Source organism: Hipposideros armiger, unplaced genomic scaffold, assembly GCF_001890085.2.
Source record: "Hipposideros armiger isolate ML-2016 unplaced genomic scaffold, ASM189008v1 scaffold_129, whole genome shotgun sequence".
Taxonomy (NCBI): domain Eukaryota; kingdom Metazoa; phylum Chordata; class Mammalia; order Chiroptera; family Hipposideridae; genus Hipposideros; species Hipposideros armiger.
The window spans coordinates 3,132,840-3,148,672 of NW_017731479.1; the positions used below are offsets into that span (position 1 = coordinate 3,132,840).

Consider the following 15,833-nt stretch of genomic DNA (forward strand, 5'->3'; position numbering starts at 1 on the left):
TGAAGGACAACAACTTGACTTGGAGCTGATGGGTCCTGGAAAAACACAATGTTCCCCTTCCCCAATTCCCCAATAAAACCTTTAAAAAAAAAAGTACCCTGTGTAAACAGACCTCCAATGGCTTTTTATACTTCCAGTAAGGATATTATGATTTCTTGTGCAACACTCTTGCAAAGAAGTGCTTTGCTAAGGCTGGACTTTCAAACCAAGGGAGGCAGCACAAAGAAACACAAAAAGTTAAGCTCCATCAGTGCCCGAGTCACTTGCAACATGAGTCCCAGTGGAGCCCTTACATTTTCCAAGATACCAGGAGGCGTCAGCCAGTTCTTGTCCAAGACATTCTTTGGGACATAGTACCGAAGCTTCAAGATGTATTTCTTCCGCACGAACACAACAAACTCCTCATTGTCAGGACCAAGAGGCTTGTCTCGATTGATAAATCCCTTTATGAACCTAAATAGGAAAGTATTTTGTTGGTTTTCTGACCCGTTTTTCTTTTTTTTTTTTTCTTTCTCTGGCCTGTTTTTTCACTGAGACTGTGTTCTCTCCCCCATTCGTTTGATTCCAAGGAAACCAAAGATTATTGAGATGGTCATGTAGGCCAGAGCCAGGAATGTAGCCTGCGGGCCAAATCTGCCCCCGAAGATAGGTTCTGTTTCACCCACACTATTTTCTGTTTTGCTTTTAGCAGCTTGAATTTGTTGCCAACAACAACAAAAATCGGGAAATATGACATGAAACCCAGATTTCCAGCTTGTTTTGAAAAAATATCCAAAGATTTGGCAATGCTGGCCTGGCATATCGTAAGAGATACAACAAACGTACTGAGCTGTGATCACCACCAATTTAGAGAGCTCAGAGGGAAGAGATGGCACTGGATTCTTAAGAACTGACATCCCCAAAAGGAAGATTACCTTTCTACACAAATCCGTAAAAACCAAGGCCATGACCACCCTCTTCAGAGCACCAGCACTAAGTGGCCTCTCCTCCCTCCTGTACCCTAGAACTTACTTCCTTATAACCTGCACAGCCCACTTTCTCCTTTTCATCTCCTTCCGAGCCAGGGCTCCACGCCAGTGGGTTTCAAGTTTGATGGCTGAAAGAGTTCACTGCTGGCATTAGAAGGTGAGCACAATCATATTTAAAGACAAAAAGGCTTTTTCAGAATCGGTCATCCATACCACAAACATTGACAAGCCCGCCACGGCACTCCGCTAGCCCAGAAATGGACCGTCTTGGGGTTGCTCAGATGGGCACTGAACTAGGGAGACGGAGGAACCCAGGTTGCTATGGGAAGCTTCAAGGCAAGCCCCAAAATTAGGCGAGGGGACCAGAGTTTCCCAAGGTCGTTTTTGGGGATGAGGGGTGCTTGTGACAATATACATGTGTCTTACCACTGTTTTGTTTCACCATGTTTAATTGTCTACATTTTAAAATTGGGGTACATAAACAAATTGGAACACAAAAATTAGATTTCTGGCTTGTCTCTCACTTTTTTAATGCATTTCAGATTTTTCTCAGTTACTCAGATTTTTTACATGCTTTTCTTCCTCGTAACTGTTACAAAAACAACCAACCCACTGGCAGCAACCCAAATGCCCATCAACAAAATGGCTAACTTATGAAATACTCATGCAGCACAGGGGTCAGTAAACTACGGCCCTCGGGCCAGCCACCTATTTTTGTAAAAAACCTTTAATTGCAACACCACTATGCTCATTCGTTTATGTATTTGCCTAAAGCTACTGTCATTCTACAACAGCAGAGTTGAGTAACTTCAGCAGAAACCATACGACCCACAGGTCTAAAATATTTACTGTCCAGCCCTTTAAGAAAAAGAATGCCGGGCCGGCCAAGTGGCACATTGGTTAGGAGCTGGCTTGGGACGCCAGCTCTGAGCAGCAGGGCCCGGTTCAGATCCCACATGAGGGCAAGAGACACTGCCCTCTACAGCTAAGATGGTGAACAACAGCTCGACCTGGAGCTGGGCTGCGGTGAATTGCCTGCGACGGTTTAGGTTGCAGTGAAGCTGCAGTGGGCTGCCATAAGCTACCGTGTGTGGCTGGCAGCCAGCGTGAGCGGCCAAGAGCCGCTGTGAGCGGCCATCTAGTGGCCGGTGACCGATCTGCCTCACCCGGGAAAAGCGCAATGATCACAATACCAACATGGGCCAGTGAAGCGATGTCCTCCACAACTAGACTGAAGAACAAAAGGACAGCAACTTGTCTGTTCCCCTTCCCCGATTCCCCAACGCTGTTCCTCTCCTCCAATTCCCCAATTAAAAAAAAATCTTTAAAAGAAAAAGAATGCCAACCTCTAATACAGTGGAATACTATGCAGCTATGAAAATGAATAACTAAATCTACACACATTTACTGGTTGGATTTCAAAAACAAGTTAGAGTATAAAAATGTTGCAAAAAGTACAAACAGTATAATTTATTAAGTTCAAAACATGCCAGCCTATAACTGTAGTGTTGAGTGATGCATCCATAGATGGTAAAACTATATTAAAAACAACAAAAAACCCAAGGGAATTATAAATGCAAAAATTAGAAGAGTGGCATGTGTGTTGGGGCGGGGGCGGGGTGAGAAGTAATTAGGAAGGGACAGAAAAGGGGGGACCCAAGAGTACTCATGGTGCTGGTAACCTTTTTAGAAAATTATTCTTTAATCATGCATGTTATGGATCAAATAAAACATCCATGAACTGAATATAGGTCATGATGTTATCATCTCAGGTCAACAGACTAAAAACGAGAAGAGGCCCCAGAACTGGACCCCGAGGCTGCCCCACACCAAGGTTTCGAGAACGGGCAGGGAGAGAGGCTGCGCAAAGGGGCCTGTGCTTCCAGGAGGTGGGTAGATGAGAGGAAAATAGTGGGGTTCTGGCCCACTGAAACTGGGAAGTTTCTGTGTAATGCTTACCTGCTTGTCTCTTTTTCACATAGACTCTCCTTTCTAGGCAGGCTTTGTATGTGGCTTGAATTTTCGCAGCTTAAAATAAAATAAAAAGTTTCGGTGAAATGGCTCTCATTCTTGCGTTTGAGTCATTGTGACCTTCAGAGGGGATGTGAGAAATAGCCCTCGGGGTGTGCACTGTGGAGCAGACAGAGGAAGCCCACGCAGCAGGGCAGAAATGCGAGTGGGCAGGTTCTAGTAAGCCTGGCTGTCAGAAGCTGTCCAATAAGGAGCTTCCTTTCTTCCTTTCCCTTGCATTCCCCCACCATCTAGAGGGCCTACTGGGCCCTGGTTTCCTGTGAGGCATTATATTTCATCCTCACACCCCACCCTGCAAGGCGGATATCAGCACATTTTAGTAATGGGTGTGCAGGCTCGGGCACTGAGGAACCTTGCTGGCTGCTAGGCAAGGCAGCTGCTAAGGAGGGGTATGACCCCAGGCTGTAGGACCACACATGTTCTACGTTCCCCTCCCAGCGACTGAGGTCCTACCATGGGCCAAGCTCCTCCAGAGTCCCACAGACCAGCAATGTCAAATCCCCTGTGAGCTGGTTAGAAATGCTGACTCAGGCCACCCCACAGCCAGCTGCTGCTGCCCATGAACCAAACCCCGGTGATCACTATCCACTGCGGTAGAGGTCAAAAAAATGAAACCATTCAGCACAGTGGTTGGGAGTCCAGGCCTTGAAGCCAAAGAGACCCATGTTCAAAGCCCAGCTCTGCTGCTGACCGGCTATGTGGCCTCCAGCAAGTTACCACCATCTCCGGCCGCTTTCCCTGAATGTAAAGTAGAGATACTATCGCTATAGGTTTGTTCTGAGGAGACAATGAGATCATGAGTGCAAAGGACGTGGAATGCACTGGCACACAGCAAACACGCATGACTTGAGCTGCATCCTCAACAGACAGACCAGTTTAGATTTCAAGGGAGAAACCCATCTCGCCCAGTAGTTTTTTTATTTTTTCCATTCTCCACCCACCCCCACCCCCATCGAACTTTTCCCGTTTACCATTCACAGCAAACACCCTGGCTGTAGACTTTGCCGCTATACCTTCCCACAGCAGACACATACAAACCAAGTTTTTGAAACCTCCATTGAAGGGTGATGGACTCCCGTGGGTTTAAGGTCCTCATGTGGCACAACAGAGTAAGATCCAAACTAAAACTGGGGCAGCACTACAGTGTTTAAGCCTCCGTGTGCATCCACGAGGACCTCCAAACACTCATTAAGGCAGACATTCACGTGTATCTTACCACATTCCCGTATCTTGTTCGTGGTTTCCAAACCCAGGAACAGTGTATCAAATACCATGTTGAAGATGTACCCCAAACTAAGCGTGTTCATTTCACATTCTATTGAAATCAGGGCAGGGAAAAAAAAATCATACCTAATTGATGTTTACTCAATTCAAAGGCATCTTCAGTAGCAAACACAGTTCTGGAGAAACGAATGAATATTTTGGTTCTAGAAGTGAAAAAAAAATGTTTTAATGTTTTTGTTTTCTTTTCCAAAACAAAGTTTATCTGAGAACAAGAATGAAAGCTTCTGCACATCTGACAAGGTAGAATTGTTTTGATACTAGACACCACCCCTATTCAACTCTACCCACATTATCACAGATGGAACATAGTTTTTTCTAACGAAGATCTGGGCAGAAGTGAAGGACTATGCCTACAGCGAAAGAAAAGGGAAAGCCCCAAATCTCATTCCTTAGGCTGAGTCACAACACAGGATTTCAGTCACACCATCCAGTCTCCTAATGCAGGGGTTCTCCACTGGGTCTCCTATCAGAATCCCAGGGACTCATGGAAAGGAAATCCCCCATAACTGGATTGTACCCTAGTCAAGAGTGTCTGGGGGTGGGACCCAGGCACCAGTATTTTTTTAAGCTTCCCAGGTAGCTTCCCAATGTGCAGCCAAGATAGATGGCCATTGCTTCAGAGGCAGATAACAATTATCAGCGAGTTCCTGGGGCCATCATCCCCATAAGGAAGGGGATTTGTTGGGCACTGGTGGTTCCTATTGATCCTATCTTTCACTCCAGCTCAAAAACTCCCTATCTTGTCAGCTTTGGGTACAATCTGGAGCCTTTCCACATGACTTAATGATTTTAAGAGCAATGTTTAATTAGGCAAATACCAGCAGTGAGAGGGAAGATGGGAAAAGAAAGATATTTCCATTAGACAGGATACAAATAAATTCAAAAATGAAAAAAAAAATCTCAGGTTTAAAAGTAAAGCAATGAAAAGTCAAAGCCTGAAATTTTATATAGACAAAAGAATAAAAATCTATTTGAAAAGGACTGATTTAAACATGTTTTTCAGCTTTTCCTATTCCTTGCAAAAAAAAAAGAGTCAAGTTCCCCATTTTATTTATGGTAAACCAGATTATGTTAAGAGTATCGGCAACTCCATGAAACAGGTTATCAGATATGTCGGCAGGAAGGTACAAGCTGTCCAAGGGCCTGACAAAAAGGCCCCGAAAGAAAATAGGATGGTAAAAACAACAATGGAAAAATGACAAAACACAAACAAATTACAAAAATGCCAGGTATTTACAGCCTCCCTCTGAAATGGGACCTGCGTTCTTCTTTCAACAAACGCAGAGACCATTTCTCGATGGGTATCACAGATGAAACGGGTGCCAGCCAGGTTGGGTTCTAAGCAGACAGAGATTCCATTAGCAACTGGCGGGGATGATAACCATGCCTTGGTCTTCCTACTCAAAGTGACACAAAGTAAATGATCCGGTGTGGTCTTACTGAAATGACTTGTCATTGCATTTCAGAATGAACTATTGAGTCACAGGCACTGGGTCTGGGAAAGCAGAGGTGGGTGATCATGCACTCAGGTGAGGGATGTTTATCTTTGTGAGGTTGGAGGAGGGAAACAGGGCTCTACAGCCTGGGAGCTTCTGCACTAATGAGTCTCCTAACAGCCAGCTTCTGGAGGGGTTTTGTTTATTTAACTTCAGATCAATCCTGTGCTGTTTTTGTTTTGTTTTTAAGAAATTTTATTGGGGAACAGTGTGTTTTCCCAGGACCCATCAGCTCCAAGGCAAGTAGTTGTCTTCAATCTAGTCGTGGAGGGCGCAGCTCCTTGGCCCATGTGGGGATCGAACCGGCAACCTTGATGTTATGAGCCTGTGCTCTAACCACGGCCGCCCCCTGTGCTGATTTTTATTCTTTCATTTTTTATGGCTGCTGTGAGGACTTCCTGAGGAAGTAGAAGCGGCAGCCTTCTGAGGTCTCACTCCCTGCATGGAGCCATCCCGATCCTCAGGGTCCTCCTGGCTCGGTTCATTTTCCTGATTGTGGAAGTCTGGAGAAGGATCACTTTCTGTCCCACTTCCTGGTTCTCCCCTTTCAATGAAGTGGTCCTGAACTCCTGCCAATGCACTTACTGCAGCTGCTGAAGTAACTGAGGATTTACTGATGAGTCACTCAGCATCCTTAAACTCCCGGTTCCTTTGATCGTTTTTGCTATTGGGAGTTTTTTTGGTTGGTCAGATACCTATCGCAGCCACGAATAGTATTGCCATACATCTGAGTGTCTTCTAAGTAGCTTTCCTTCAAACACATAGGTCTGTCTCTCCAAGTCTGCCAGTGTTTCCGCCAGTTCCTGCTTCCACTCTACGAGCTCCGCCAGCTCCTGCCGGGGGTCCAGGATCTGCAGTGTCACCGCCTCGTTGTGCATTGCCATGTTGGGCTGAGGCAGGCAGCCAAGAGTGTTTCAACTATTAGTTGGTTCAGTTTCTATCTGTAATGGGTTGACTAGTGTTCCCCCAAAATTCATGTCTACTCAGAACTTGAGAATGTGATTTTGTTTGGAAATAAGGTCTTTGCAGATGTAATCAAGGTAAGGATCGAGATGAGATCATTAGGGTGGACCCTGAATTCCAAGAGTGTCCTGATAAGAGACAGAAAAGAACACACAGAGACACAGGGAAGAAGATGGTGTGAAGATGGAGGCAGAGATTGGAGTGATGTGGCGACAAGCCAAGGAATGCCAGGAGCCACTGCAAGCTGGAAAAAGCAAGGAAGGATCCTCCCAACACCTTGGTCCTTCGGAGGAAGCATGGTCCTTCCAACACCTTGACTTTGGACTTCTAGTGTCTAGAACTGTAAGAGAATAAATTTCTGTTGGTTTAAGCCAGCTAGTTTGTGGTCATTTGTTATACAGCCCTAGAAAACAAATGTACCATTCTAACCTGAAGTTATTTCCCTGGGCTTTAAAAAGTGATGACATGCAATAAGTCAGACTGAGAAAGACAAATACCACATGATGTCACTTATATGTGGAATCTAAAGAACAAAATAAACAAAAAAAAACCACACCAAAACAGAAACAGACTCATAGATACAGAGAACAAACTGATGACTGCCAGAGGGGAGGGGGGTTGGGGAGCTGGGTAAAAAGGTGAAGGGATTAAGAAATACAAATCGGTAGTTACAAAATAATCACAGGATGTGAAGTACAGCATAGAGAGTATAGTCAATGATGTTATAATAACTATGTATAGTGCCAGGTGGGTACTAATCAGGGTGATCACTGCATAAATTATATAAATATCTAACCACTATACTGTACACCCAAAACTAGTATAAAATAATATTGAATGTCAACTGTAACTGAAACAATAATTTTTAAAAGTGATGACAAAAACTATGAGTCTAGGGCCGGCCGAGTGGCGCGTTGGTTAGGATTTGGCTTGGGACACCAGCTCTGAGCAGCAGGGCCCCGGTTCAGATCCCACATGAGGGCCAGTGACGCTGCACCCTCTACAGCTAAGATGGTGAACAANTTCAGATCCCACATGAGGGCCAGTGACGCTGCACCCTCTACAGCTAAGATGGTGAACAACAGCTCGACCTGGAGCTGGGCTGCCGTGAGTCACCGGCGACGGCGTAGGCTGCAGTGGGGCTGGCTGGCAGCAGGTGTGAGTTTTCGTAAGCTGCCATGAGCTGCAGTGAGTGGCTGTCCCATGGCTGGCAAGCAACTGCCTCACCCAGGAAGAATGCAATGATCATACCAACATGGGCCAGTGAAGCGACGTCCTCCACAACTAGACTGAAGAACAAAAGGACAGCAACTTATCTGTTCCCCTCCCCAAATTCCCCAATAAAATCTTTAAAAAAAGCTATGTCTAATTTTAAAAGAAGATCCCATGAACTAGCAGAGCTAAATTATAAATACTGATCTCCGTTGCCTGTCCCACCTACCACCCTTTGAGGAAACTTCTCAGGACAGCTACTGGGGGGCAGGGGGGGTGGGGGGGATTACAGCAGTGTCATGCCATGTAATCCCACTTCCTCATCAGAGGTTATGGAATGGGGACAGATCCCACCCTCTAACCTCCATGGCCTGACCTCTCTGAGGAAGGTCTAAGCCCGATTCCCCTCAGGGATCTGGCTTGGAAAAGTAACTGCTTCTTGGAGAAGGGCCCAGAATAGAAGCAAGGGGATGGAGAGAGGCCAGAGTGGCCACAGCCGGCCAGGTACAAGTGGGAGTTAGGAGTTGGCAGGGCAAGTCTGCTGATAGATTCAAAGGCAGAGCCATCCCTGAAGCTGGAATCTCTGTGTCCTGGTAACAAACCCTCATGTGTGGGCACAGTTCCTTACAACCATATTAACCCTGATCAAAATGACTAATAGACTAAAATCTTCCTGCTTCACCCTGACAAGTTTTGCCTCAGAGTCTTCAATGTATGTGAAAGTTCGCTCACCAGAACTACAACTAGACCAGGGGTCAGCAAACTGCGGCTCACGAGCCACATGCGGCTCTCTGGGTACGTTCCGTCTCAAAAGTTTGCCGACCTCTGGAAGAGAGCCGATCCTGTCCATCACAACAATTTAAAAATTATTCGAGAGCCATAAATATATTTTTACATAATCGCCATTATGTGACTAATATCCTTTAAAAATGTTATAAATGAAACGATGATAGTTTTATTTTCATTTTCGATTTTACTTCAGAGCCACATGTATGTATCCAAAGAGCCGCATGTGGCTCACGAGCCGCCGTTTGCTGACCCCTGGCGGCTCTTCCATCGCAAAAGTTTGCCGACCCCTGGTCTAGAGTTCTAGACAAGCACTTCCCAGGATGATAGAGGAGCTTTCACAGCACGTAAGTCCTCATATCTCCTCTAAGAAGTCCTGCGTACATTTGAAACATGGAAGACTCTAGGCACACAGAGGTTAGGGGAGCCACCCTAGTCCCCTCCTTTTTCAAGCCAAGAGGCTCATCCTAGCCCTTCCCCACCCATCAGGTTTAGAACACATGCCTCCTTTATAACTTGATCTTCTCCAATAGGTGCAATATTGCCCTCCTAACCATTTAGAGCTTGTGATATTGTGATTGATGAGAAATACATATTTGCTCATTGTTGTGTTTCAGTGTCACAGCCCACAAAACCCTTGCAATTTCTTAAGCGATTAGAGCAATAGGGGTGTCTTGGGTTATAATATTTGGGTTTTGTTTCTGAAATAGCTTCAAAGTGATAATGGTGAAATGGGTGTCTTATTATTTATAACAACCCCCTCCTGATCACACCACACTTGAGTTCATGCTAATGAGGTGATATTTCGAAAGCCTCTAGATAACCTCAGGATGGGGGCTGGTTGCCAGGGAAACCAATCTTGAGATTAGAAGGTTGGAACATTCAGCCTCACTTCCAGGGAAGGGGGGACGGACTGGAGGTTAATCACCAGTGCTCAATCACTATGTAATGAAGCCTCTATAAAAAAACCCCAAAAGGACATGGTTTGGAGTTTCTGGGTGCACCTGGAAAGGGTGTGAAAGCCCCAGCCCTTCCCACATATCTTGCCCTTTGCATCTCTTCCATCTGGCTGTTCCTGAGTTATAACCCTTTATAATAAATCAGTGATCTAAGTAAAATGTTTTCCTGAGTTTTGTGGGCTGCTCTAGCATATTCATTGGACCCAAGGAGTGGGTTGTGGGAACCTCCAGTTTATAGCCAATCCATCAGAAGCATGGATGACAACCTGGACTTGGGACTGGTGTCTGCTGTGGAGGAAGGGAGGCTGTCTTCACCTGCGGGGCCTGATGCTATCTCCAGGTAGACAGTGTCAGAACGGAGTTAAATTGCAGGACACCTAGCTGGGGTCAGAAGTGTTGGTAAGTGGTGAGTTCTGAGTGTGAGTGAAGAATTGAGAGTGAAGGAGACACACAGGTGAGTTTTTTCTTTCAAGAGACACATTTAAATGGAGTGGATGGAAGTTATCTGCTTGGAAATCAACGTAAATTCCTGAAAAAAAAATGCATCTCCGGGCTCTAGATGGATATAGATCAATGCCCAAACCATTTCCACAGCAACTTCCCGGCCACTTACCTCCCTAACTTGTAGTCCTCAGGTTTATAGCCGATGTACCTGACCAGCCGCTTTACGCCCTCTGCTGGAGGCCCGTGCCAGTGCGGCCAAGTGTCTGGGCACAAGGACTTGTACCTAAGGGAGAGAAGAGACACATTTAGAAAGCCATCAGATCTGACACTGCCCGCCCCCCTCCCCCCCCCTCCCCGACAGGAGCCGGCTTCTTTCTGCTACGGCATACCAGCCGCTCAGCATAGGGTAGCAGACTCATTACACTTCCTCGAACTCAGCTTCTTTGAATTCAAGAATATATACTTGGCAAGAAAGGAGAGAGAAACTGTTTATCAGTGGGACAAGGGGAGGTTGGGCCTGTTTTCACAAAAACAATGACACCATCAGAAAACAACTCAATTCCATCCCTAGGTATATTGCCAATGAGACATGAACATATATATCCATGTAAAAGCTTATACATGAATGTTCATAGAATAATTCTTCATCATAGACAAAAAGGTAGAAACACGCAAATGTCCATCAACGGACAAATGAATGGACAACCAACGTGAACCAGCACGGGAAGAAATGGTGCCACCTCTGGGAGGGGGCCAGGGACTTTTCAAGGGTAATTTGGGACCCAATGTTGACGTTAAGAACCTGATTTCAGCATAAAATGCAAGTCCCTTCTAATATGCAGTCACTAGAAAGATAACCATGATGTCTATAATATAATACGTGAAGGCAGAATTCACAGGTGTCTGTGGATCAAGGCAGAAAGCACACGACTGGAGCAGATAAACTGGAACCACGCTGCCTGGGTTTGAGCCCAGCGTAGGAGCTGAACAAGTCACTTCACTGCCTCACTTGTGCAACGCAAACAACAGCAGGACCTTCCTCATGGGGTCATCCATGAGACTGAAATGAGGTAACCCACAGAAAGGACCTGGCACGGTCCAAGACTTCAATAAACCAGCCATGGCATTCCTAGTAAGCTGCTTCCGTAGGTCATTTATATGGTATTATGTTAAACTGTTAAAAACATGTTTATTTTCCTGGGACTTTAGTTTGTGAGCAAGTCCATGAAGGGCATTGTGATCAACTGAACGTGTGTGACCCTCCTCCCCCAAATTCACATGTGGAAAAATCCTAACCTCCAAGGTGATGGCGTTAGGAGGTGGAGCCCTTGGGTGGGTGTTTGGTCGTGAAGGAAGAGTCCTCATGAATGGGATCAGTGTCCTTATAAAAGACCCCAGAGAGCTCCCTGGCCCTCTTTCCAACATGTGAGAACACGTTTCGAGAAGATGGCGGCCTGCAACCCAGAAGAGGGCTCTACACAGAGCCTGACTGTGCTGGCGGTCTGATCTCAGATTTCCAGCCTCCAAACGGTGAGAAATAAACTTCTGTTGTTTATAAACCACCACCATTATGGTACTTTCTTATAGCAGTCTGAACGAAGACAGGCATGAAGTGTCACACGGTCTTCCCTAATTACCTCCCTCTGTCTAGCCGCATACACAGTGGCACGGGTGCGTGCCAACCCCAGGGAACATGGTGCAGCCTCAGGCCCTGCTCCCACCCTTCTGGCCCACACCCATCACTAACACACGCCACCCAGTCTGTCCAAACATGGGCTACACAGACACAGAGGGAATGGGGAGGTGCCTTTAATGCCTGCAAGGTGGAGAGATTGCTAACTTCTGTCCTTTTCAGCCCTGAGAGGCAGTTGCTTCCTGACCGAGAGAAGTGGTGCTGGGCCAGGTGCACAGGCTGGGCATCTCCAGCCTAATCCCTTGAACTTCTCGGGCTTTTCTTCCAAGGGCCACTGACCTGCAGCCACGCCTGCCTTCTGGCTGGTCCTCAAGCCTGCCCAGTTCCCACATCTAAGTTCTTTCCTGGACGGCTGTTCCCAGTATCCTCAGCACTCCCTCCCTCACTTGGAGAGGCCCTCCCAGACCTCTTTACCAAAAGAGGGAGTCCACCACTCTTCCCCCTTACCTCCATTCGTGTTCCTTCTAAGAATGTACCCCCCACCTGACTGGCTATATCTTCATGTTATCGCTCGCTGGTCTCTCCCACCAGAAAGTAAACTTTATGTGGCAGGGATGGAGTCTGTCCTATTCTCCGTGGTCCTCCAGCACCTAGGACAGCGCTAGTACAGAGCAGGTGCTCACTGGTATTTATGGAAAGAAGAACGGAGCCTCAGACAGCAACAGGGTAGGAAAAAAATGTATTAAGTTAAAAAAATCCAGGAAGATGGGACTGTTAAGCAAATGTCTGTGGGTGAGGTGGAGTGGGCAGTGACTGCTACTTCCTGCCACCTTCACCAGAAGTCAGCTTCAGAAAGATGGATAAGGGCAAATGAATGACAGGTAGCCGATGAGCAAAATGTTGTGAAAAGAGGGTACATCCTCCCCCAAAACACCTGGCAAATTGTCTGGTGGTTCCCCAATTAAACATTATCATCTGACCCAGTAATTTACTCCAAGGTATATGCCCAAAGAAATGAAAATATAGGGGCGGCCGGTTAGCTCAGTTGGTTAGAGTGCCGTTCTCACAACACCAAGGTTGCCATTTTGATCCCCGCATGGGCCATGAGCTGTGCCCTCCACAACTAGATTGAAAACAACTACTTGACTTGGAGCTGATGGGTCCTGGGAAAACACACAGTTCACCAATAAAATAATAATAATAATAAAAAGAAATGAAAATATATGTCCAAACAAAAACTTGTACATGAATGGTCCTGACAGTATTATTCATAATAGTCAAAGAGTGGAAACAACCCAAATGCCTATCAACAGATGAATGGGTGGATAAATAAAATCTGGTCTCTCCATCCACACAACGGAATATCATTCAGCCATGAAAAGGAATGAAATATGATCTATTTTACAACATGGATGAACCTTGCAAACATTATGCTAAATGAAAACAGCCAGTCACAAAAGCCTAAATGTTATACAAATGACTCCATTTGTATGAAATGTCCAGCACAGGGAAATCTAGGAAGACAAAGTAGATTAGTGGTTGCTTAGGGCTGGGGGTGGTAAGGAGATAGGGGGTTTATAGCTAAAGGGTTACAGGTTTCTTTTTGAGGTGATGACCATGTTCTAAAATGGACTGTGCTTGCACATATCAGAACACTCAAAACCACTGATACTTCAAGTGGGTGAATCGCCTGGTATGTGAATGATATCTCAATAAAGCTATTTAAAAAGAAAAGAGACCATGGCTATGCATTGGCAGCATGGTCCAGAAATGGTGACAGATGAAAGAAAAAAGGAGAGGGGACAAAGAGGAAAGTGGTGTGACAACGAGCCTCCAACATTAGACTGTTTGAGGACCCTGTGTTTCCTCCATATCCGCCTTCTATACAGGCCTCCGAGGGGGAACACATCCACAATGGTGTTTTATGGTTCCATGGATTTGGGGATTGGGAATTAAAACGCCTCTCCAAATGTACCTGTGGTGTAGAGCAAAGCTGTACAGAGGTCCCCAAGCTGGGGTCCTGGGCCCCCCTTGGGAGCCTTCAAAGGCAGTATTTAGGGCAGAATTGTCTGTCGCCCTTCTCACTGTTTCTAAAACCCAAAGACAATTATGCCATTTCTCAAGATAGGTTTGATGCATGTTGATAACATCCTAGGTGTGTTTAGCTGAAATTGTATCAAGTCAAAAGTTAATGCTGGGATGGCCAAGTGGCTCAGTTGGTTAAGAGAGCGAGCTCTGAGCAACAGTGTCGCTGGTTTGATTCCCACGTGGGTCAGTGAGCTGCGCTTGAGCTGAGCTACCACTGAGCTGCCAACAGGTGGCAGGATGGCTCAGCTGGTGAGAGTACGTGCTCCTAACAACAAGGGTGTGGGTTCAACTCCCGCATGGGATGGTGGGCTATGCCCACCTGCAACTAAGATTGAACACGGCACCTCGAGCTAAGTGGCCACGAGCTGCTGCCGGGCGGCCGGATGGCAACTGGACTTGAAGCTGAGCTTGCTGTGTCCCCCACAACTAAGACTGAAGGACAATGACTTGGCTGTTCCCCTCCCCCAATTCCCCAATAAAATCTTTCAGAAAAAGTAAGTTAATGCTGATTATGCTAATCAGAAGTTCCGATCGGCAGGTAGATAAATCATTAAAAAAAACAGAGATGAAAGAGACTATTACTTAATAAATGCATGTAAGGAGATATCAGTTATCAAGACACAAGGCTCATGGGAGAAAAACAAGCATGATCCTTGGTAGAGAAAAATCTGAGATCACAAAACTAGGGGCTAAAGCTAAGAACACAAGAAAATGCTAAAGTTTCAGAGCTCAGGATCTTGGGGTATAAGTAGCAAAATGCAAGTAATTAGATTTAAAAATGTAAGCTCACACATGTGCTTTTTATGGTTATGAAGTCATACTTCAAAAAAAGCCAAATTTCAATTGAAGTATAAAATTGCTGATATTCAGCCATGTTGACCTACAAAAATGATCATTTCGCTATGCTTCTCTGGACAGTGTGAGAGTGTATTGCTGTTTTGGCAACAAATTCACATGCATCTTACCACCAATGAAATATTAGTGTACAAGCAAACTTGGGCGATGGTAGTGGCAGTGGTGGAGCATATCATTAAATTCTTATAAGCTCCTTGAAAGCAGGAAATTTAATCCCCATGTTACACCCAAGGAAATAGGTCACAGCTGGAAGAGAATAGGGATTCCCACCCAAGTCTTGTTCCTACCACCACACCCACTTCTCTTGACAGCCCGTGAGGCTGAGGGGATCGCCCCCCAGACTGACAGCACTACCCCAGCACCTGTGGTCACCTTAGGAAGGGTTTTCCCCAGCCAAGTACAGACCCAAATGAAGCACCACCCACATCTGCGCCGGGGTCTATGCACTCAGTTCGAAGAAGGTAGGGGCTTGGTGAAATGAAGAGGCACATGGTGAACCGAGTCGGAATCGCCTTCCTATTCTCTGAAATATTAGTGTTTAATCAATGTCACCGCTACAGCAGGTTAAAAAACTGAGTTCCCTGAGGGACGCCCTTTTATTCATCGCCTCACCCTGAGACTCACAGTACAGTAGTCCCCCCCTTATCTGTGGCTCCACTGTCTGCAGTTCCAGTTACCCACAGTCAACTGCGGTCTGAAAACATTAAATGGAAAATTTCAGAAATAATTCACAAGTTTTAAACTGCATGCCATTCCAAGCAGCGCGATGTATCTAGAGCCATCTCACTCTGTCCCACCCAGGACGTGGCTCCTCCCTTTGTCCTGCGTCTCCACGCTGTGTACGCCCCCCACCCACACGTTAGTCACTCCAAGCCGCCTCGGTTATCAGATTAACCACTGAGGTATCACAGTGCTTGTGTTCACGTCACCCTTATTCTACTTCATCATGGCCCCAAAGCACAAGAGACCATGGTGATGCTGGCAATTCAGACAAGCCAAAGGAAGCCGTAAAGTGCGTCTGTAAAGTGAACCCTACATACATACATATATATGTATATGTATATATATATGTATATATATATATGTATATATATATATGTATATATATATATAT

At 45.8% G+C, this 15,833-nt stretch overlaps 1 protein-coding gene and 1 pseudogene across 1 annotated transcript in view; both read right to left on the minus strand.

Moving 5' to 3' along the window:
- MYO1H (myosin IH) overlaps positions 1-15,833 on the minus strand; it is an 81,260-nt gene that overhangs the window by 6,786 nt on the left and 58,641 nt on the right. The window contains exons 19-23 of the mRNA XM_019649063.1: positions 10,313-10,426; positions 4,350-4,426; positions 2,928-2,996; positions 1,012-1,096; positions 294-453 (exon numbers count right to left, since the gene is read on the minus strand). Of these exons, the coding sequence (XP_019504608.1) occupies positions 294-453; positions 1,012-1,096; positions 2,928-2,996; positions 4,350-4,426; positions 10,313-10,426 (505 nt within the window). The remainder of the gene's footprint in view (positions 1-293; positions 454-1,011; positions 1,097-2,927; positions 2,997-4,349; positions 4,427-10,312; positions 10,427-15,833) is intronic.
- On the minus strand, positions 4,719-6,663 carry LOC109386144 (chromatin modification-related protein MEAF6 pseudogene; annotated as a pseudogene).